This window comes from Tachysurus vachellii, chromosome 5 (genome assembly GCF_030014155.1).
Source record: "Tachysurus vachellii isolate PV-2020 chromosome 5, HZAU_Pvac_v1, whole genome shotgun sequence".
NCBI classification, from domain to species: domain Eukaryota; kingdom Metazoa; phylum Chordata; class Actinopteri; order Siluriformes; family Bagridae; genus Tachysurus; species Tachysurus vachellii.
Window position 1 is genome coordinate 31130371 of NC_083464.1, and position 23436 is coordinate 31153806.

The 23436-nt window shown below is 41.8% G+C and overlaps 3 protein-coding genes across 6 annotated transcripts in view; 2 read left to right on the forward strand and 1 right to left on the reverse strand.

Moving 5' to 3' along the window:
• Window positions 1–6485, forward strand: part of kctd5b (potassium channel tetramerization domain containing 5b) — a 9045-nt gene extending 2560 nt beyond the window's left edge. Inside the window, exons 2-6 of the mRNA XM_060871151.1 lie at window positions 1655–1763; window positions 2726–2817; window positions 3432–3527; window positions 4548–4673; window positions 4759–6485. Coding sequence (XP_060727134.1) covers window positions 1655–1763; window positions 2726–2817; window positions 3432–3527; window positions 4548–4673; window positions 4759–4788 — 453 coding nt within the window. The 3' untranslated portion in view covers window positions 4789–6485. The remainder of the gene's footprint in view (window positions 1–1654; window positions 1764–2725; window positions 2818–3431; window positions 3528–4547; window positions 4674–4758) is intronic.
• A 1227-nt stretch (window positions 6486–7712) lies between these two features.
• ube2ib (ubiquitin-conjugating enzyme E2Ib) lies at window positions 7713–11009 on the forward strand. Of its 3 annotated transcripts, none has more exons than XM_060871152.1 (7): window positions 7713–7844; window positions 9195–9271; window positions 9351–9434; window positions 9526–9598; window positions 9690–9799; window positions 9912–9991; window positions 10118–11009. In XM_060871152.1, the coding sequence occupies exons 2-7, from the start codon at window positions 9206–9208 to the stop codon at window positions 10179–10181; spliced, it is 477 nt and encodes a 158-aa protein (XP_060727135.1). In that variant the 5' UTR covers window positions 7713–7844; window positions 9195–9205; the 3' UTR covers window positions 10182–11009. The 3 variants fall into 3 exon arrangements, with proteins under 3 accessions (XP_060727135.1, XP_060727136.1, XP_060727137.1); XM_060871153.1 differs by having other exon boundaries at window positions 7741–7844; window positions 9177–9271; XM_060871154.1 differs by lacking the exon at window positions 7713–7844 and adding an exon at window positions 8623–8796.
• Window positions 11010–11963: 954 nt separating this feature from the next.
• Window positions 11964–17253, reverse strand: LOC132845414 (interleukin-21 receptor). Of its 2 annotated transcripts, none has more exons than XM_060869375.1 (9): window positions 17143–17253; window positions 16926–17010; window positions 16478–16598; window positions 15922–16103; window positions 15706–15845; window positions 14921–15089; window positions 13533–13617; window positions 13263–13317; window positions 11964–13089 (listed from the first exon to the last, which is right to left on the reverse strand). In XM_060869375.1, exons 2-9 carry the CDS (start codon window positions 16999–17001, stop codon window positions 12832–12834), a joined length of 1086 nt encoding a protein of 361 aa, XP_060725358.1. In that variant the 5' UTR covers window positions 17002–17010; window positions 17143–17253; the 3' UTR covers window positions 11964–12831. The 2 variants fall into 2 exon arrangements, with proteins under 2 accessions (XP_060725358.1, XP_060725357.1); XM_060869374.1 differs by having other exon boundaries at window positions 13533–13620.
• Window positions 17254–23436: the final 6183 nt, after the last annotated feature.

Consider the following 23436-nt stretch of genomic DNA (forward strand, 5'->3'; position numbering starts at 1 on the left):
GGAGGGACTCTATGCAAATGAGCTGTGCACCATACATGTGCCAGGTACAAATAAAATCAGCAATCAGCGTTTAAGTAACTTCTGCTGGTGTAATTTAGTCTGCTTTGCTTTATGTCAACATTTCCACGCAATGTTACTTAATGATCGACGTGTTAGGCCCGTTGTGTGTATAAAGAGTTGTTCTGTTGTCGATTCTCTCGCCCGTCTGCTTCTGCGAGCCGAAAGCAGCTTGAGCTTGACACACAGATCCTCTCTTTCACCTGAGAACAAGAGTCTCTCTCTCACACACACACACACACACACACACACTTCATCTCTCACTCTTCATTTTAACATGTGCAGACATTCAGCACGTTCATGTAAACTTCTTTATTTCATGCGTCATGTCAATTTTTGACTGATGAAACTAAATGATCAGATGATCAGATCAGATCAACATGCGCTGAATATTACAGATACAGATTTCCATCGTTATGACAAACGTTTCAAGCCACTAAATCATTTATTTATTTATTTTTCCCATATAAGTCCCATAGACGCGACGGTGGTTTTTAGTGCCCATGGACTGACTGTTTAAGTCTTTGACTGTCCACCTGTCCCTGGTTGTAGCTGCTTCTCCTCCTCTCACAGCCTAATGGCAGATTGTAATCCCAAATCCTCACCGATCCTGCGTAATCCCGCTTTCTACGGCCATTAACTCGGGAAAGAATCCCGTGCCTGGATTAACACTGATCCACCTGAAGCTCAGTCGTTTTTATAAAGGGTATATTTTTATAAAGTTAATAATAACCCCGGGGGGCACGGTGGCTTAGTGGTTAGCCTCCAGGGTTGGGGGTTCGATTCCCGCCTCCACCTTGTGTGTTTGGCGTTTGCATGTTCTCCCGTGCCTCGGGGGTTTCCTCCGGGTACTCCTCCCCCGGTCCAAAGGCCCCAGTCCAAATTGTCCGTAGTGTGTGATTGCGTGAGTGAATGAGAGTGTGTGTGTGTGTGCCCTGCGATGGGTTGGCACTCCGTCCAGGGTGTATCCTGCCTTGATGCCCGATGACGCCTGAGATAGGCACAGGCTCCCCGTGACCCGAGGTAGTTCGGATAATTGGTAGAAGATGAATGAATGAATGAATGAATGAATGAATGAATACCCCACAGCTTGTGTATATCTACTAATGCTATTATATCAAAGTTAACGTCCTTGAATGAAGTAAATACTACGTACATATTAATATAACACAAAAATATTAAGCTATTATTACTGTATACATACTGTATATAGTCAGGTTCCCGTGTGACCTCATAATTTTTAATTTTTTTTTTTATAACATGCTAACATACTAAGAATGGGAGATTACCGGCACGTTGAATATATAAAGTACTTAAAGGAAGGTAGAAGGTGGAAGGTAGAGGACTGCTGTGACTCTGTGTGTGTGTGTTTTATTCATGAACCTCCTGCTATTAAGGAGCGAGCTGCCGGTCTGAAGTGAACACACACTCCTCTGTGCATTAATATTTAACCCTACGCTTTCTCACAAGAGATCTCAGCTTACAGGGACAAATACTTGAGAGATCAGATATTAAAAACTGGGGATTTTACAGTATACTGTTATTTAAAAAGGTGTGTGTGTGTGTGTGTGTATGTGTATGTGTGTGTGTGTACCAGGATGAGGTGGGTGCATATTTGATCGACAGAGATCCAGTGTACTTCGGGCCCGTGCTGAACTACCTGAGACACGGCAAACTGGTCCTCAACAAAAATCTGACAGAGGAAGGTAACAAACACACACGAACACACACACACACACACACACACACTGCTTTCACCATACAGATGGTGCTATGGTGTTCCAGGTGGTTGCTGGGTTTATACACATGGTTGCTAGGTGGATGCTGTTATTATCTACACTATATGGCCAGAAGCATGTGGCCTCCCATCGTAATTATGAAGTTTTAACAGAAGGGTGCAGCAAACAAAAAAACCGTCCAGTGAGCCTTAGTTCTGTGAGAGAATCGCCTGGTTGATCAGAGCAGAATGTCCAGACAGGTTCGAGCAGGTTTAGAGCTGTTCATCTCCTGACAGGTCGCTGAAGCTACAGCGTGCACAGAGGAACTTCAACTGGACTGTTCTTGTTCTTGTACCTGTTTAATTAAACCCTAACCCTAAAATCCCACATACTGTAGATCCAATCTGCTTGTTTTTTGTGCTGTCATGGATCTGGGTCTCTTTGCACTTGCACTACTTTACTGGGTCTGTTGGTAAATTACTACTTGGTCTGTCTCAGGTGTGTTTGGTGATAATAAGAGGGCGGGGCTTCCTCTGAGATCTCTGTATCTGATGCACTAGTTAGTTAGTGAGTAACACTTTCCATCGAGCTGCACCTCCGCTCCAGCACCCAGGGGGTGGAATGAACTTCCCCTAGAAGACCAAAGACCTTCCTCTTCACTACACATATAAATAAATAGGTCCTGTGATTGTCACTGTACTAACTGATCTAACAGGGTTGATGTTATGAGTGTGAACACATGACAAGTCTGAAGAATGGTATATGGAGGGGGGGACGTTGTAACCTAGTGGTTAAGGTGTTGGACTACTGATCAGAAGGTGGGATTCCAGGGCCACGAAGCTGCCACTGCTGGGCCCCTGAGCAAGGCCCTTAACCGTCAACTGCTCAGCTGTATAAAAGAGATAACTGGAAGTTGCTATTTAACATTCCTGTCTCTGTCTCTGTTTCAGGAGCTCTCGAAGAGGCGGAGTTCTACAACATCGCATCGTTAATTAAAGTTATCAAGGACAGGATCAGAGAACGAGATGCCAAAACTCTACACGTGAGTAAGAACTCGAACCCGTGATTTTCTAGATTACTGAGATTATCACTGCAGATCCTGATAATGCTACAGCCATGTGGTGGCTTGTGTATGGGGAAGAGGGTGGATGTGTCTTTCAGCAGTAGGTGTAGCAACATCAACTGAGCTGGCATGTGACTGGAAATCGGTGAAAAACTGAAGTAATGAATGATTTGCTGTTTACAGACTCACTCTCTCTCTCTCTCTCTGTCTCTCTTTCTCTCTCTCTTTCTTTCTCTCTCTCTCTCTCTCTCTTTCTCTCTGTCTCTCTCTCTCTCTCTCTCTCTCTCTTTCTCTCTCTGTCTCTCTCTTTCTCTCTCTCTCTTTCTTTCTCTCTCTCTTTCTCTCTTTCTCTCTCTCTCTCTCTCTCTCTCTGTCTCTCTCTTTCTCTCTCTCTCTTTCTTTCTCTCTTTCTCTCTCTCTCTTTCTCTCTCTCTCTCTCTCTCTTTCTCTCTTTCTCTCTCTGTCTCTCTCTTTCTCTCTCTCTCTTTCTTTCTCTCTTTCTCTCTCTCTCTCTCTCACTCTCTCTCGCTCTCTCTCTCTCTCTCTCTCTCTCTCTCTCTCTTTGTGTTCTCTCTCACTCTTTCTCCATCCAGACTCCAGTGAAGCATGTGTACAGGGTGTTGCAGTGTCAGGAGGAAGAACTCACTCAGATGGTGTCCACCATGTCAGATGGATGGAAGTTTGAGCAGGTGAGAGAGAGAGATAGAGAGATAGAGAGACCCACACTTTTCATCTCATCCCTCTATCCCTCTTGTCTTGGCAGCATTGTGTGATTATGTGCTCTTGTCAGTGTAGGCTATGGGCAGACAAAGAAGTCTGAGTTTCTCCTGATAATGTCTTGCATGTAGAAGGGGGGAGGAGTCGTGTCAAACTCACCCCGCCCACTTAAGGAGAGGCGTGTCCCTTAATCCCCTGTTTCCTGCAGTCATTAGGTCGTCATGTGATTGCATGACTTCTCTTGCTGGCCAATTTTATTTTCCTCGTCTTGTTATTACTGTCTAGGTCGCTGTGTTAATGTGTAAATGGAAGCGATGGGAATTATGACTCATTCCTTTTAGCTCCATACGTCATTTTCACGTTTAAAAATGCAGTTAATGTTAGAATTAGCCATAAACTTTTTTCCACACTGAATCAAATGAATCAGGTATCACAAAACGTATTTGCATTTTCTATCCCTAATTTTTTTCACACATTGGCAAGTGCTTGTTTTTAAAGATTACTATTTTAATTAAACTTTTGGTCTTGAGTTGCTGATCATAAACACGGCCCCCGGTGCGCGTCGGATGTGTAGGAAACCCTTCTGTCGTTTTGTGTTCTTGGCATCGATGAGTTTGGCCTGTTTCTGCTTGTAAAAAGGATTCACTTACCTGATTCACTTAAAAGAGTCATTTATGATAAACGAATCATCTAGCAAGTGTATAAGCATGTTTGTGCATGTGTGTTGCTGTTTTTGTGAGTTCATAACAACGCGGCCTCGGTCACGTGTGCTGGGCATGTCCAAGCATGTTGCCACTGTCACACAGCTGTGTGTGTGTGTGTGTGTGTGTGTGTGTTCCAATGACGTTAACTGTGTTATTCTACATTGAATGTTATTCCTTATAGCAGAATTTGGGTTAATTAGAGAAAACGCAACATTTATGTTCTTCACTCTTCGTGTGTGTGTGTGTGTGTGTGTGTGTGTGTGTGTGTGTGTGTGTGTGTGTGTGTAGCTGGTAAGCATCGGCTCCTCCTATAACTATGGCAGCAAAGACCAAGCCGAGTTCCTATGTGTTGTTTCCAAGGAACTTCAAAAACAGTCATCCGGTAACACCAGCCAGCCGAGTGAGAAAGCCAAGGTAAAGATCGTGCGGTGCGTCTCTTGTTCTTGAAAATAAAGACGACTTTCTGATTTTAACTAGTCCTCTTTCCCTTTTCTTTTAGATACTCCAGGAGCGAGGCTCTCGGATATGAGGCTCTAAGATAAAACGTGTTCATCTTCAAACATACACAAGTTTTAGTTTCTGAAACATTTTCTCAGAGGAAAATTGCCACCTGATCAAGCCTGTAAATGACTCTGTAAATGCGTCTCGGTGACAGTAACGTCTTTGTTTTAGGATCATTTTATCATTCAGTATTAGTTTTATTAGAGCCGTGAAAATTTCCATCAATAGATCGTGAGTTGATTTTGGTGCCTGGAACCATAACTATAATGAGGTAAATTCCGCCACTGCAGCTAAGAAGACCCGAGGATATGCTCCACTTTGAGAACCACTGAATTAAGAGCAAGACTTGAAACATCTTAGTATAGTCATGTTGAAAGTCTTAGAAGTGAAAATGTCTGACTTAAAGGCTTCCCTTGTTGCTTAGATTTAGTTCGGAGATGTTGCGACTTCTATAAATTAGCAAGCTGTTCAGGGCACTTGGTAAAAGGATGCCGTAGCAGTGGAAAAGACCTTTGAAGCACAATGAAAGTGACGTGACATACGACATACTCAGAATTCGTTCTCTGCGTTTAACCCATCCAAAGTGCACACACACAGCAGTGAACACACACACACACACTGTGAACACACACCCGGAGCAGTGGGCAGGCATTTAGGGGGCGCAAGGGCAAGGGCAAGGCACCGAACCTGGCCAGCCGGAGACTCAAACCCACAACCTTAGGGTTAGGAGTCAGACTCTCTAACCTCTAGGCCACGACTTCCATGACAATGTCTGTCTGTCTCGCTGTAAACTTTCCTAGACTTGTCGGGGAAAAAAATGAACAAAAATGTACTGCGTAGCTAAATACTGTGGCCCTGCGGTGTTCTGTAAGAGAACGTGCACGATATAAATCTCAGGGAACAAGCGAACAATCGTGCAATCGAATCGAATAGAATTTTATTATTGACTAACTTTTATTATTGACTAACGCGATCATGACATCTCAGAGTTTTCCCAAGTCTTGGTAGAGTTACAGTTACCACTGCTATTGGAAAAGTTTAGCATTTTCCAATAGTAGCATAGATCCACAGCACTTTATTCCCCTTGCACCACTAGCATTTTTTAAATGGACTAAAGAACAATGATAATGTTGTTTAATGCTGTAATTTACATCACAGCAGCTATAAGCAGTCGTTCACTAACCAGTCTCAAGCATCCCTGTCTATTGATTTTAATAAGACAAATAAATCTAGCTAGTCATGTTAGCAAGGGACAACGCAGCAAGAGGACCAGCTTTACCTCTGGATGTTAGAACTCTCTGATGCTGGAGACGCCTTCCATAGTTGTTTAAAAAACTCCCTTACAAAAGGAAAAGTTGTTTTTATACGAGCATTATAGCGTTAGTCAACTCACACAAAGTTAGTGGTGTTAGTGAACACTGAAGATGCCAGCGCTTATAGTGATCAAAAAAGAAACAATAAACTGCAAAGTATCTCTAGCTATCTGTCTGCAGGTCTCTATTAAACACTATTGATTAAACAGAATCTAACCCTGTATATAAATGAGTCTGGGGAAGGCTTATTGTACGCCTGATACATGGTGCACTTCAGGGTCTGCCGAGTCTCGTGTGTAAATCAGACGATACAATATATTTGTAAACTTAAACTCTTTTATGTTTGAAATGCTGCTTCTTTACTCGTCACTTCAGGCAGTATAGTTATGCTAATAAATTTTACGCGTTTTAACAGATGTTGTCTGTTTTTTCTTCTCCAGGTTATAGCTATACTCTGCTGCATTTATATAGGTTTTTCTTGGTCTGAATAAACTCTGTGTAAATTCCACACATATTTATGACAGGATTTCAACCAAACGCCATTTGTTTTCCACTGATATTGATAATGTAGCGAAGCAGAGACATTTTAGACATAATGAATTTGTTTGTAGCTCCAAACTGTAACTTGGTTTCAGATGAATAGTTTATACTACGTCCCTCAATCCCAGCTCACTATAAAAGTATCATTTTTTGCAATAAATCTATAAATCCTTGAAAAAGGTTCTGCGATGATCTATAAATCCGTTAAAGGTCATGATGACTACGCTTCTGAACACAAGAGTAGCACAACTTTCACCCAACGAAACCAAACCCAAACCAAACGCAAACCAAACCCTAGCCAACCTCCCACTGAAACATTTAGAATGTTCTACATGTTGCACCATCGTAGTTCCTTGAAGATCATGGGAAGAAGAAGAGGAAGATTTTCTTCCATCATTCTGTTTACTTTCAGTGAACCTGACAAAGCCACTTTAAAAGTACGACCCTGTCAGATGAAACTGTAGGCTGAACCTGAGCTACTGATTAATAAAATGGTGTATTTCTATAGGCGTGCACAATAAACTGTGTTTAAATAAAGCTGTCTATTGTAATTCTGACAGACCTTCCAGGTCACAATGACTGGTCATTTTTTTACACGTTTTAAACCCCCATTTTTTTTTACCTTGGAGTCATTTGGGGTCCTGCATCCTGCCCCTTTAGCGCCCTCGTGCGGACCTTCAGCTTATTGCACCCTCATCTGTTTCACTGTTGCCATGGAGATTTTCTGTCCCTACACCAAACGCTGTAAATTAGCCAAGTCAATGCATTGTTGTTATTCCTGTTATTTCAGATATCGTACAACAAAAGCGACCGATTCAAAGCCCGACTAATTGGTTTGTGTCCAATTAGTGCGTGTTTGTATGTTTTTCTGAGGGTGCGCGGCCCCTTTAAATCACAGGGTGTCTAAAACAATGCCTGTGTTAAACGATCGTGTCGAAAGTGAATAAGGGTGAAATAAAACCCGGTACACAGATTTTTACCACGCTTACAAAGTATGATTTATAATATCTCAGTAACTGCACTCAGGTGGTTATGTTTTTAGATATATTTTTATTGTAATGTTAGCATTACGTTCAGGCGACATGACGACCCCCTCGGAGGTCCTACTTAGTCCGGTTCAGAACGGATGTGTTTTCGGGAGGGAAACTTGGCTGGGTTTTGTTTGTCCCGGGTTTAACACGGTTCTAATAGAAGTGTCTAGAAAGTCACGAAGCGGCCTGGCGTTCACGAGGTGAGGCGGTGATCAGGCTGAATGTGCGCTAACCCGGTCCCCGGAGCGCGCGGATGATCTTCAGGCGATTATTAGCACACTTTAGCGTCTGCGGTCGGTGCGGATGCGCGTTCGCGTCAAAGGAAGTCCAGGTTTCTTTGTCCAATGCGCGGTCATGAATGGCGTCTCCGCCGCTGGGGGAGACTTGTGTTAAAAACTCCGCGGAGACACGAACCTCGGGCTTGTGCTCGTAATAAAGCTGCGCGTTTTATATGCGACAGCGCGGAACAACGCGCTGTGCAGCTGATAATAAATCAGTGTTCCTGTAACGCGTTATACGGCTTCTAGGAAGTGATGCTAGCTGTTAGCATGTCGCTAGCGGTTAGTTAGCATGTCGCTAGCGGTTAGTTAGCTTGTCGCTAGCGGTTAGCTAACATGTCGCTAGCGGTTAGTTAGCTTGTCGCTAGCGGTTAGCTAACATGTCGCTAGCGGTTAGCTAACATGTCGCTAGCGGTTAGCTAACATGTCGCTAGCGGTTAGCTAACATGTCGCTAGCGGTTAGCTAACATGTCGCTAGCGGTTAGCTAACATGTCGCTAGCGGTTAGCTAACATGTCGCTAGCGGTTAAGGTGTTGGGCTACTAATCGGAAGGTTGTGAGTTCGATTCCTACGTCCACCAAGCTGCCACTGTTGGGCCCTTTAGCAAGGCCCTTAACCCTCAATTGCTCAGTTTAAAATAAAAGATAAAAATGTAAGTCGCTCTGGATATAAGGGCGTCTGCTAAATGCTGTAAATGTAGATAACGTCGCTAGCGGTTAGTTAGCATGTCAGCCTGCTAGTGAAGCTACATAACTAGCTTCATCAACAACTGCCCGCTGTTGACAGTGTGAGCAGTTCGGCTTGTTTTTAAAACGCACTTTCTAACCAGAGCCGCTGTTTGTGTTCAGCAAGAGTTTATTTTTGTTGCTAACAGGTTTGTTGTTCGCTGTTTTTAGTTATGAGGGAGAGGGGGCGAGTTCGCGCGCGCGAGTGTTGCGCGAGCACGCGGCTCAATTAATGTGAATAAATCGCAATGTTCATTTGCATATTCATTCTTGAGCAATAAGACATTTTTAATTGCTTTTTATTTATTTAAAATGTGTTATTTATTATTAAAGATGACTAACGGCAAGGTGGAGTTTGTTAATGTACATAATCATGAATTAATAACATGCATATATTTTACATCGCCTTCGGTTGGTTGTTTAGGTTAAAAAGAAAATCGGTGTGTTTTATGCGTTGTAAAGTGATTCACGTCACAGAAGACGCATCATGCATTAATGAGATCCTGTTGGTGTTTTTGGTTTCACTTAGATTCCTTTTTACCTTTAGGATCAGCGGTCATGTCTGGCATTGCTCTGAGTCGACTTGCACAAGAGCGGAAAGCGTGGAGGAAAGATCACCCTTTTGTGAGTTTTGTCTCCAACACAAACACACGACACACTATGTATTAAACCCCACTAATGAAGTCGTGACGGTCTTTTCTAGGGTTTCGTTGCTGTTCCGACTAAGAACCCTGATGGTACGATGAACCTGATGAATTGGGAATGCGCCATCCCAGGAAAAAAAGGGGTAAGACTTTGTTTTTGTTTGTTTTGTTTTTTTTACAATGCATTTGATGCTACCTTGATAACTTTACTTCCTGTCCTTGGTTCATGTTTAGACTCCATGGGAAGGAGGTCTGTTTAAGTTAAGGATGCTGTTTAAAGACGATTACCCATCATCCCCTCCAAAATGTACGTTTCACAAAGGCCTTCTTTTCTTGAGTGAAACTGAGTGTATTTCTGAATCGGCTCTGAACCAAACGCTCTGGGCTTTGTCTGGCAGGTAAATTCGAGCCGCCGCTGTTTCATCCGAACGTGTACCCATCGGGAACAGTGTGTCTCTCCATTTTAGAGGAGGATAAAGACTGGAGACCTGCTATCACGATCAAACAGGTAACACACATACAAAAAAAGCCTGTTTTCACTACATAACGTTTTTTTTTTTTTTTAAATAACGTTTATAAAAGTGCTATTTTGGGTAAATTGTATATATATTGTTCTGTAGATTCTCTTGGGAATCCAGGAGCTTTTAAATGAGCCCAATATTCAGGACCCGGCCCAGGCTGAGGCTTACACTATATACTGGTGAGACACACAGACAGACCACATAAACATTCACTTCTTTAACATCAATGCTGCATCAAAGACTTGCGTGTTTTGTCAAATTAAACGCAGGCTGTTCCCTAACATTTGCCGTTTTTCTGTTTCCAGTCAGAACAGAGTGGAGTACGAGAAGAGGGTCCGAGCACAAGCCAAAAAGTTCTCTCCCTCGTAGACGGAGGGGTGGATAATTCGGAGGGAATGTGTCAGCACTCGTTTATTTTTCATCTTCTTTTTCCTCCTCCTCCCCTCTCTCACTGGGACTGAAAGGACTTGACGTGATGTCTGTGCCATCTGCCCCAACCCTGCAGGCCCCTCCCCTGATAGTGATGTCACAACACAGCCCCTGCCCCTATCGAACAACCCTATCAGCAGGACAGTCCCTGCCTCGCTTTATCGTCGGCCAATCAGAAATGGACCTCATCTATTCCTCACGTGTTTTTTTTTTTTTTTGTTTGTTTTTTTTTCCCCCAGTCAACACAAACATGGAGTGACTGAATGAAAACTATTAACTTTCTGTGTACGTATCGTGAGTGTGCGAGCGTGTGTGCATGTATGTTTCCTCTTATTTTAATGTTAAACTTCCCTTCTTTTGGTCATTGTCCCTCATGATACAGAGTGCGTGAGAGCGTGCGCGTGTTCGGTAGCTGGGCTGAAATCTCTGCAGCGTAAAACGGTGGAATCTTGCTTTTGTCGCACTTCCCTACATCTTCCACACGGTAAAATTAACATTGGGGGGAAAAATTATTAGCTTAAGAGTTAAATCAGCCGCTGTGATTTTGCTGCGGTGGGCTGTACCGAGCGGCTGCCGCTAAAGCCGCACGCGAACGCTGGTTTAAGTTGAGTAATCTTAAATTTGGGATCATTGTAGGGTCAGACTTACTCATACTCACCAGGATAGCTTTCCTCTTTATTTTATTTTTTTTTTCTGTTTGTTTTTGTTAACGATGGGAACATGTGTCCTGTGTTCTTTTGTTGGTTTAATAAAGATCTTTCTACAAAACTATTGTCTGAAACAAACCTCAATTATATGTAGAACCCGTGATGATTTTCACAATCTCAACGACACCCTTAAAGCTTTCTCGTTACTTGATCGTTTAGTACCCGGATTTTAGCCATCATCTGCTTCCAACCGCTCCCTTCGAGTGGTCCGTGTATTTAGCCGAAGATTAAACAAGCCTCGATATTCTTAATTCCGTTTGTTTAGAAGGTGTAGATTAATTTTATGAACGGAGAACAACCTCCAAAGGGACTTGTACGGTAAACAGTGTAAAACGTGTCATTTTTGCCATGGCGACGTCTTTTTTTTTTTTTTTTTGTCAAGAGACGTTTAGTGTTTGTGGTCTCCGTCGTCGAATTTTTCCTCTAGTTACAAATCGAGTTAGCCTTCAGGACGGAGGGGTTTTCAGTTTCACGCTAACACGAATATTTTTTGTCATATTCATTTGTGTAAAAGGAAGAATGATTCCAGAAGCTGACATTCCGAAATAATATTTAAATATTCGCAGTTAAAAGGAAAAGAAATACAAGCTTTTTTTTTTTTTTTTAATTTGAGGGAAAATAATTAACTTCAGTTGACCTGCACCACACCACCAGTCTGTCATCGATCATGTTTAACGACTTAAGGGTATATTTGCTCCACACATGAATCTACTTGCTCATTAAGTACATTTCTGTAATCTGAAACCTGCTTCTTGAAATCTTTGCTCTGACTGACTTGCTTCCAGACTGCGGTGGTGTTTGTTATGACTGCGGTTAGAGTCTCTTCAGTCTAAACAGCCCCAGTGTTTTTAAACGATGCCTTTGATACCTTAGCCTTTGATTAAGGGTCGAAGTGTAAATTAGGTGTTTTTAAAATCTTTCATCACAAGCCAAAATCCTGGAACCTGAGATGTTAGTGCACATGTGTGAACGTTACACCAAAACTAAACTCATGGAGAGAAAAAAAAGGTCACAATTTGATATAAAAACCTTTTTATTTTTGGATAGATTTGTAAATAAGATGTTAAAATACACCTGAGATGTGTGCATGTGCTACAAGGTATTTAAGATATAAGATAGCTATTAACTGACATACGTCGTCTCCTTATTTACATTTTTCGAGAGCTAAAAATCCATCGGTTAATATGTGACCGTAACTTAAAATCTTTAAAGAAATGACTGAATTATTTTGCTATTATAATGCGATATTTTACAAACGGATCCCTCAAAAAATCTGAAGGTTTGTAACCAAACGGAGATGAAATAACACTGCTATGTATTTCTGCCAAATGCTGAGTCCGTGTCATAAAGGAGCAAGCGTGATTTCAGGTCTGGGGAGTAAAAGCATGTCACCTCCAAAATTTCAGTTTCATGTTAGAAATTCTGACAACTCTGTTCCCGCCATTATATGCAAGGGTGGTCAGAATTCTTTCGGAAGATGTGAGGGATTGTTCGGAATTTTTCCATGATAGGTGGGATCGGTCAGAATTCCTTCGGAAGTGTGCAGGGTTAGTCAGAATTCCTTCGAGAGCCAGTTTAAAATCAGTAATCAATATCTCTGGAATGTCTTTCAGATATGAAGGATTCTGGATCTTGTGGCCAAAAAAGTGCTCAAAAGATATGATACCTTCTTTGGTTTGTGGGCGGAGACTCTGATTGTGTGTCCAACATTTTCAACATCTCCATGTGCCTTGTTATTGTATTACTTCACAGCAAGAAGTTGGGATTTGCCGCATGTCTCTGAACGGCAAGGCTGTCATCCTTCCAGCAAGCACTGAGTAACTGTTGTGTAAATGTGTGTAATGATTCAGTGTGCGTGTGTGACGTTAGCATTTCCACCATGTTCACTTGGTGTGTGAGAGAGTGCAGTACTCATCGCTGTACATCACGCTCCCCTGCTCTACTGACATCCAAGCCTGCGCCCAGCTACCCATGCTGGGGGATGTGCTTGAATTGGCGAAGGAGGTCTGGCTTGAGCCGTCATTGGCTTCCTTCATCTTTTCAAACCAGGTTGGATTCGGCTCTTCGATCAACCTGTCGATCTGTAGAGACTCCTCCCTCTGGAGCAGGTCGCCCACGTTCTCCGACAGCATCACCGAACACTGACAAAACACACACACACAAAACGTTTGACACGTCACGTTGACTAGAAAGCCATTAAATATTCACCCTAATGACACTCTTGGGGTTCAAACCTACAGTAGATGATCCAAAGACAGCAGAGGTTCACGGGACACCTAAAACACCTTTAAAGTGAGCGAAATATCACACTCACTTTGAAATCTCCGATATGAGGAGCAGGACTTGAGTTCAGTAAACACCCTTTGCACCTGGCAGGAAAATATCAATATATTTACATCTATCATCGGTCCAATGTGCACACGAGAACAAAGCACATAAAAAGTTATTCCTGTAATTGTGTACGAACCTCATCTGTGTATCTGTGTTCTACTTAATCGGTCTTAAACGGTTATTTCTTGTCTTGTGGGTATTCTGTCCTCACAGAGTAACACTAAGAGTAAGAAAGAGAAAGGGAAAGACTCACCTGGTGTATGAAAAGTAGAAGAGCAACACTATGGGCAGTGCGAACAGAGCCATCCAGACTGGAGCTAAAGACGTAACCGGATCATCTGCTTGTGAACACACACACACACACACACACAAACAACAGAACACACTTCGCACTTGTTTGTCGACCGGTGGGTCAAAAAACATATCAAAGCAGCACATGAAATCTAATTCAAATAAACAGTAAACTTTATTTAAGTCTAGAATTTAAAAAAACGAGTTTATATTTTCAGACAGAATGGAACAGGGGGCATTGAAGCCTTTGTTATCGCCACATATACATTACAGCACAGTGGAATTCATTTCTTCACATATCCTGACTGAAGAGGTTGGGGTCAGAGTGCAGGAGCAGCTATGATACAGCACCTCTGGGGCAGGGAAGGTTGAGGGCCTTGCTCAAGGAAGGAAAGATCATCCTTTTGTGAGTTTTGTCTCCAACATAAACACACGACACACTATGTATTAAACCCCACTAATGAAGTCGTGACGGTCTTTTCTAGGGTTTCGTTGCTGTTCCGACTAAGAACCCTGATGGTACGATGAACCTGATGAATTGGGAAAAAAAGGGGTAAGACTTTGTTTTTGTTTGTTTTTTTTACAATGCATTTGATGCTACCTTGATAACTTTACTTCCTGTCCTTGGTTCATGTTTAGACTCCATGGGAAGGAGGTCTGTTTAAGTTAAGGATGCTGTTTAAAGACGATTACCCATCATCCCCTCCAAAATGTACGTTTCACAAAGGCCTTCTTTTCTTGAGTGAAACTGAGTGTATTTCTGAATCAGCTCTGAACCAAACGCTCTGGGCTTTGTCTGGCAGGTAAATTCGAGCCGCCGCTGTTTCATCCGAACGTGTACCCATCGGGAACAGTGTGTCTCTCCATTTTAGAGGAGGATAAAGACTGGAGACCTGCTATCACGATCAAACAGGTAACACACATACAAAAAAAGCCTGTTTTCACTACATAACGTTTTTTGGCCCAGCACTGGCAGCTTGACAGTGCTGGGGATTGAACCCTGATCCTCCAAGCAACGTTCTCCCCGTTCTCCCCATGTTCTCTCCGTGCCTCAGGGGTTTCCTCCGGGTACTCCGGTTTCCTCCCCCGGTCCAAAGACATGCATGGTAGGTTGATTGGCATCTCTGGAAAATTGTCCGTAGTGTGTGATTGTGTGAGTGAATGAGAGTGTGTGTGTGTGTGTGTGCCCTGTGATGGGTTGGCACTCCGTCCAGGGTGTATCCTGCCTTGATGCCCGATGACGCCTGAGATCCCCGTGACCCGAGGTAGTTCGGAGAAGCGGTAGAAAATGAGTAAGTGAGAGTGAGTGAGTGAATCGAACAAATGACACAACCATCATTCTTTTCTTACTGCTAGTGGATCCAGTTGTCCAGTAGACGGTGGGACCCCAGTGACTCCAAACACCTTTGTAATGTATCTGATGAGGCTCCGAGCGCACGTGTGCTGTGTAGTTAGCGTCGGGTGCGAAGGCGGACATCGGCACCGACAAGTTGGTTAGAGTGGAGTGGATATCGAACACCTGCAAACATACACCTTCGACACGTGAATAAGAGAATGTAGACCTGTTCACCGTCTACCTCACGTGCAAAACCAACACCTATTCTACTCTTCTTCTCAGTCCACACTGCGTGTGTCATAAACCACAAACCCTATTTACTATAAAGGCCACATGCATGATAAAAAAACACCAAACACCTCTTTTGGTCAGTGTGACCTAAAATATACACCATTTTCACTATGTAGGTCACATTATAGCAACCGTATCACGCACCGTCATCTCTCTGTCATTAATTCACCCTGGATATGACCCATAACCACACACACTCATGTACGCATCAGAAAGCTTCTAGAGAAAGCATCATATAAAAAGAATTACTAAAAAAATACTAGCTAAACACGACTATATTAAGATTCCCACTTGCAAAGGTGTGATTTTTTTTGTAGTACAAATGTAGGTTTGTACATCTTAGCTAGTCTGCTGGCAAGGTTAAAAAAAAAACATTAGGTTGAAATCTCGTTTTTGATTCGTGATTTTCGATAAGTGGAGAATTCTGTATGGTACTTATTTGTATGGGCTTACACGTTAATCAAAATCATCGTCGTATCAGAAGTACGTTAGAGCGTCATACACACACCTTGCCATTTCCCTGTATGCTGAGTTGGTATTGGAGTTTCGGGACGAGCAATATGTCATCGTCATAGCCACTGAGCCAGTGGAAAACAGCTTTATCTGGTTTCCATAGCAACATCAGGTGTGATGGTGGGACAGGCTGAACTGCAAAAAGCACACATGGTATAGAAATATATACACATACAGTGTACTTGTACTTGTGTGTGTGTGTGTGTCTTACTGTGGAGTACTGGCCTGTAGCCTGTTTCTAACACAACCGAATCGTTCTTGCCGTGGAAACTGTAGTTAAGCGAGATCCGGAAGAAATCCGTGTCCATGAACGTTTCTTCTACGCGTGTAGACAGGTTCATCACACACACCCACGGGCTCGTCTGCGACATTAACACACACTCGAAAGTCTTCCTGCGTGATATAACAGCAGACACATCTGGTAAACATACAGTACACAGTACAGTGTAGGAATCTCGTCAAAAGGCTGGTGTCAAAATCTCAACTCGATCAGCACTTTAAGTTTTTATTCGTTCGACAACTCAAAACGTGCCATGTTCAAAATAAAATGAGAAATAACAGGCAGGATCAAGTGCTTTTGTACATGTTACATTATCATTATTATCATACTTTGCTGTTAAACCAACCACACAACTTCAATTTGTTTTCATTCACTGGCGTGACAGGAAAACGGCACGTGAAAACGTCAAACTAAATCGTTTCAGGGTCGCAACAGTATATACCTCTGCCCCAGAACTTGATAATGCATGAAGCGTGTAAATAATAACCTTTCATCATAGAATTCTAGCCAGTAGAGGGCATCATGGGGCAGTGTCTCAGGGGTCATGTTCAACTCGCACCTGATGGTGTAGAGGTAATCGTTCAAACACTTCCAACTTCGATTAGGATCTATACACACACGCAACAAATCAAACAACAAATCAAACTTTATGTCACGAAATATCAAAATTGTGCTAGAAGTGAAGTAAAAAATGTTTATGCCTAATTATTATGAATTATTTAGGCAGAAATGATCAATTAAAATAACACAGGACATGTGGAAACATATGACAAGACGAGATTAATCAAATTGTTTACCAGACATTAGAACTACATCTTATATTTGTAATATTTGTATACGCTATAAGAGATGGTCTGGGTCAACGGGACGTGCCGTTTGCTAAGCAGCGAACAGAACAAGAAGGTTCAACGGCAGAACGTTAAACAGCAGCGTACCATGGATCATAAACATTAGGATTCCCATTGGGTGCGAAAAACAGACGAACAACTGGGAGAAATGACTGAACCTCATCTTCTTCTTCTGTAAAATACAACAATACAAGCCAAAGCCATCACTCGAGGTGGTTAAAGCAACACAAACCTGTTGCAATTAAGAGAGAGATATTAACGTTTCATAATGATTAAATGATCAGACTAGAATAATCGTCTGTACCTGGAGCTGTTCGAGGTGTTGCTGTATGTTGACCAACAGAGAATGAGAACATTAGTACATAACACACACACTCTCTCTCTCTCTCTCTCTCTCTCTCTCTCTCTCTCTCTCTCTCTTTCTCTCTTTCTTTCTGTGGTTTTTGTGTGAGTTTCAGATCCTTATTTTACGTTTACTCACTGATCGTATCTTTCTAGAGTGTGTGGGGGTGTGTGTATATATATGATATACATCTATAAAAGATATTCAATGTATAAAATTTGATATATATATATATAAAACAAATTCCATGCAAATGTTTTTTATTTCATGTTTTTTTTTACATCATATAGGAGGTGTGCACCGATACAAAAGCCTCTTTCATTAAGAGGAACAGGTAGACTCAAGTTTTAGACAAAGTTTTGACCATGGCACGATGGTTGGTGTCGGACATGACGCTATTTATACTGTATAGATGCTATAACTTCTGCTCTCCAGGGATTCTCAGGCACGACCGAGTTTATTTGTATTGACGCAATAGTGAACATTTGAACATCGGTGAGCGGCAGTCCCGCAGATGGAAGTGACTGGTGTGAGGTGACATAAAGTCTACAGTAACTCTGATATGGTGGTGTACAACTGGCTCAGCAAATGCATGAATAATGGACCCAACAGTGAACCAACCCTAACAGGGTGGTGGTGTGGTGTTAGAAATGTATATTTGACACATTTTTAGCCCAGAATCAATCATTACTTGAAAGCCACAGCCTATTTGAGTATCGTTTCTGACTCTGGACAACCCTTCATGGCCATAACTTACTATATTCTAATGGCTGTTCAGAGCATGCACCATGTCACAAAGCAAATTCATCTCAAACTGGTTTCATGGACATGAAAATAGGTTCAGTGGTCCTCAGAATTTTGGGTTAAACAAGAGATTCATAGTATGAAAGTGCACCTTAAAGAAGGTGCAGGAATCGATGCAAACAACGTATACTACTTTATCCTTTTAAACATTAACTGGAATGCACAGAGGAAAAAGCAGAATAGACAAAGAAACTAACTACGTCTCTGTTTTATCATACGCATGCAAGCAAAACACACCGTGCTCTTTAAATAGTCTCCATTAAATACTCTATAATTCTATATAAACGCTATTTATATTTATTACATCCCCAGACCAACGTTATCTGTTTTCTGCAGATGGTACGTTTATTGGCTTCCTGCTCAGCACTTATCTCCACAGCACACTTAGACTGATAAGACATGGAAAGATTGTTATCGTTACCTCTGTTTTTAGCAGCTTCTGTTAGTTTATCTAGTATTTTAGCTTTATGAAGTCTAGCAGTAAAGGCAGGAAATATAAAGAAATTCTACATTAGTCAGCACCATCAACAGGCAAAGTTAAAGTCGACAGGAAACATCTCAATCAATGGCAATAACCATCCTGGCACCTGGGCGCACTATGGCAGACGTTATGTGAGGATCCAGGCAATGTTCTGCTGAGAAACCTTGGGTCACATCACGTTCAAGTGGATGTGACATGTACCATCTCGCTAAACACAGATGCAGACAAGTAAACCTCGAGTACCCTTGGCATTCAATGGTATTCCAAATACGTCCTTTTGATCTCGAGGGTATTTCCTAATGAAAGGTGTTGACTTGGCCTAAAATTGAGTCTAAAAAAAAATTTTTTGTTTAGGTAAATTACACGAACTTCAGCAAGTGCTAAACTAATCTACACCAAGAGAGACTTCCTGTCATTCATATGTGGCTTATTATACAGCTATGTCAGATAGTGTGTGGTCTGTGGTTGGTCTGTAAAACATTTAATAATCAGAAGTACTGACCTGCCAAATAAAATAAAGTCCACCATAAAACCAGCACATTATTGCACAAAAATACACTAAATGGAAATATTTGTGGGGACCTGACCAACACCCCATACTGTATGTGCTTGTTGAACGTCCCAGAGACACTTATACCTGCTTTCTGTTATAAACGTCTCCACTCTTCTGGGAAGGAATCTGTATTTATAAAGACATGGGGTGTAGATGGTGTTTCAGTTCAATAAATATCTGTCCAGTTGGGCTCAGTCGGGAAGTCATGGCTCTTTCGCAGGTAACTCGAGTCTATCCACGTCAACAATGACAAACTATGTCTTCAAAGACCTACTTTAGGCAACCTTCCTTACCCAGGGTCCTTTACACAACCCTGCACCAGAAACCAGGTAGTTTGGCAATGTAGATTAATCATGTTTTGGAATGTTTTACAAACTGAGATGCATTGAGTACAACCATATGAGCCAAAATTATTGAGTGACAATATTAAGGGTGCATATATTTAAAATGGTGCACTGTAGGTTTGAAGAGGAAGCAAAGATGCTGGATAACAAAATATATTATCTTATTATATTAATATTACAAAAATCATGAGAAATGCAGCATGTCTCAGGTCTCAACATTAACATAAATAAACTTCACGCAACCCCCATATCGCTTTAATAGATTAAATATGTGAGTGTGTGGGCGTGAGCTTGTATGCGTGTATTCGGCAGTAGTGCTGTTTTGGTTGCGGTTGGGCTGTTGCATTTTTAGTCACCTACCAAACCCTATCAGCCCCCGCATAAATGTACTCATTATTGCACACAGATGAACTGTTGATCAAACTACTGTAGCTTTACTAGGTGAATATTTTAAAGATGTAGAAATATGGAAAGTTGTTATATCTTAGCAGAGCTCAATTGGAGAACGAGTCGGTAATTAACACGCAACAAAGTTCCTGTCTACAGCTTGTGGTGATCTGGGTTATGTCTAGACTGACATGAGTCCCAAAAAAAGAGGACGATATCACCTGGTCCACCTTCAAACTGAATATACAAAAGAAACACCCAGAATGAGGCTGGTGGTTACTTCCTATCTTTTCCCTGCGAGTATTCCTGAGAACTGACTGCCTACTAGGTGCTGATTCAGTCTGTGTGGATACTTTAATAAAAAGCTGTGAGGCTTGCACTTCCTTGTCTGTGTCTCTCTTCTGACCATTTCATTCGCATAGTACGCTTAGTCCCTGAAGTACGCTTTCAACTATCTTAAATCCCAAAAGCCAGAAGAAAAAGCTTTGATGGATAAAACCTCATTACTATTGGCCAGAAATGAGGTTTTTTTTAAAAAAAACACACAACCAATTACAAACGTTTCTGCAGCCCACAAACTGTCATAACTAACCAAGTGTTAAAGATACATTTAAACTTGTAACACATGAATTAAAGGTATATACGGATATAACTGACCAACATATGCTACAGTGTGGATTCACCAAAACCGCCAATTCATTGCAATTCATTGAAAGTTTTGGTTCAATTTTAAGACCTCCATTGCTGCTAAGAAAGCAAACAGACACCAAACATGTTTTTGAATAAGAGGAACATTGTGTAAAAATGTCATGAGCTACGGTAGTTTAAAATCTAGACACAGACCACACCAGGATGGTGCAAATGATTATGAAAAGTCTGCGTCACTGAAATATTTTTCCAAAACGTTAAAAGTTCAGTGATGTTTTTCTTTAATAATCTGCCTGAGTACAGAGTTTTGTGTGAGTCACTTTCAAATGTGTCAAGAAAAAACCCAACAGATAGCAGATTTAGTAGCGTGATAGTAAAACATCCTTCACCATCTTTGGTTGTCGAGCAACTTTATCTGTAAGTAAATAAGACGTAAGTAAGTGTTGTGCATGGTTATGTGCATTATCTTATTATGTCACTTTGTAGAAGCCAACATTCTGTTTTCCTATTTAAGCTTAGACAAAAATATATCAAGAGTAACTCCTCCTAGAGCTTTCGAGCCACATGCACCAAATTCGGATAAGTTGTAGACGCTGGTCTGAAGTTTGTTGCTATGACTTTTCTAAGCGATCCGAGTACCGGTACTTCCGGTACCGGGTCTCAAATTGGCCTTTTTTCCCATAGACTCCCATTATAAACTTTGGAGGTTTATAACTCGGCAAGCTTTCGAACTATCTACACCAAACTCAGCCAGATCCTTTAGGGTGATACTCTGAACAAACTTTTAAATTGGTGTACCGACTGGCCTTTCGGTTGTGCCACAGCCCCGCCCTCAATATATGCAAAATCAAAAAACTTTTTACAACATGGACATGTGACATATCAAAACACTCAGAACAATGAGGGGAACTTCCTCATGTGTATTCTGATGACGTCACGTGAAGCCACGTGATGTCACGTGAAAATCAAAAATTAGCACAACATAGGCGTGTCATATATCAAAACATCCGGGTGATCCTCCTCCTGATCCTCCTCCACCTTTTGGATGAGCAGTACCGGTTCGGCCTTTTCGCTGGGAGGCTCTTTCCACTCCTTCAGCAGGTTAATGTGGTAGGTCTACTTGCCTCCAAATGTTTTGGCACCCTAGCTTTCTGGCAACTAGCTTCTAAAAGTAACACTGTCTCTTATGTCCACTCGCCTCCATAAAGCACCGGCCTTTGCGAATACTTGCTTCGTCAAAGCCAACATCAAAGTTTGTCGCGACGAACTTTACAAATCTAATTAACTGCATTATTATATTATTGCTTATTTTGAAAATTACTAATCATTATCACTAAAAGTTTATTGTCTTTCACTCACAATATTATGCTGATTCATAGTTTGGTTGATCAAGCTAAGGTTCTGCAGGCTCAAACCACTTATTGATGAGAAGAGGCTTAGCAAAGAATTCTGGGCTCAAAGCAATGACAATGTGTGGGAGCCCCTTGCACGTTATCCCATGATCAATGCTAGTAAAAGGACATATATCACGACAATTAAAGGACATTTATTCTAAAATCAAATTTAAATGAGTACACATTCGCATCATATCATTCATATGAAATATCTATACAAATATGTGTTTACTTTTTGTGGTAAGCGGGCCACAACCTAAGGCATGGATGGTTTTAACAGACTTTATTAATAGTTTTTCTGCACTGTGGTATGACGAATCTTACTGTCATTACTCACTGCTATAGTAACACTCAATTCCATAAAAAATGAGGTTATTTTTACATAGTACGTAAAATTTCACACAGTAGAGACTGTAGCAGTGAGGAAAAGACATGAGGCAGAGTCAAGAGTCAAGTCAAGAAGCTATTATTGTCATTACAACCATATATAGCTGTTGCAGTACACAGTGAAATGAGACAACGTTTCTCCAGGATCTGGTGCTACATAGAACAAAGACAGAGCTATAAGGACTTTACATTTACATTTACATTTACAGCATTTAGCAGACACTCTTATCCAGAGTGACTTACATTGTCTTATCTCAGTTAGGACTTAGCAAGTAAGTCTTAGCCACATAAAGTGCATCTGTGCAACCTGGTGTAAACAGTGCAAGACAAGACAGACAAGAAAGTGCAGGACAAAAGACAGTGCAAACAAAAAATACAAGACAATACACAAAAACAGCGCCGACCAGTGTGAATATGTAAATGTGTGTGCAAGTATGCTGTGCTCAGTTCAGTTCAGCTGTTAAGGAGTCTGATGGCTTGCAGAAAGAAACTGTTACACAGTCTGGTCATGAGGGTCCGAATGCTTCAGTACCTTTTTCCAGACGGCAGGAAGGTGAAGAGTGTGTGTGAGGGGTGTGTGGGGTGAAGAGTGTGTGTGAGGTCCACAATGCTATTGGCTTTGCGGATGCAGCGTGTGGTTTAAGTGTCCATTACAGAGGGAAGAGAGACTCCAATGATCTTCTCAGCTGTCCTCACTATCCGCTGCAGGGTTTTGCGATCCGAGATGGTGCAGTTCCCAAACTAGACAGTGATGCAGGTGCTAAGGATGCTCTCAATGGTCCCACTGTAAAAAGTAGTCAGGATGGGGGGAGGGAGATGTGCCTTTCTTAGCCTTCGTAAGAAGTAGAGATGCTGACGGGCTTTCTTTTTTTCTGGTGTTGAGTGACCAGGTGAAGTTCTCCGCTAGATGAACACCAAGAAATGTGGAAGTAGCAGAGATGAGGATGTTGAGGTTCTCTTTAGGAGCGACGAGGATGGACAGGATTAGGAACGAGCACATCAGAGGGACGGCTCAGGTTGGGGACAAGGTCAGAGAGACTAGATTGAGATGGTTTGGACATGCACAGAGGAGGGAGATGGTTATATTGGTAGAAGGATGTTGTAGATGGAGCTGCGGAGATATATGGATGTATTAAATGAGGGCATGAAGGTAACTGGTGTGAGAATAGAGGATGCTGAAGATAGAGTTAGGTGGAAGCGGATGATTCAGCGGATGAAGCGAATGTAGAAGAAGATGGAGTAAAATTTCACACAATT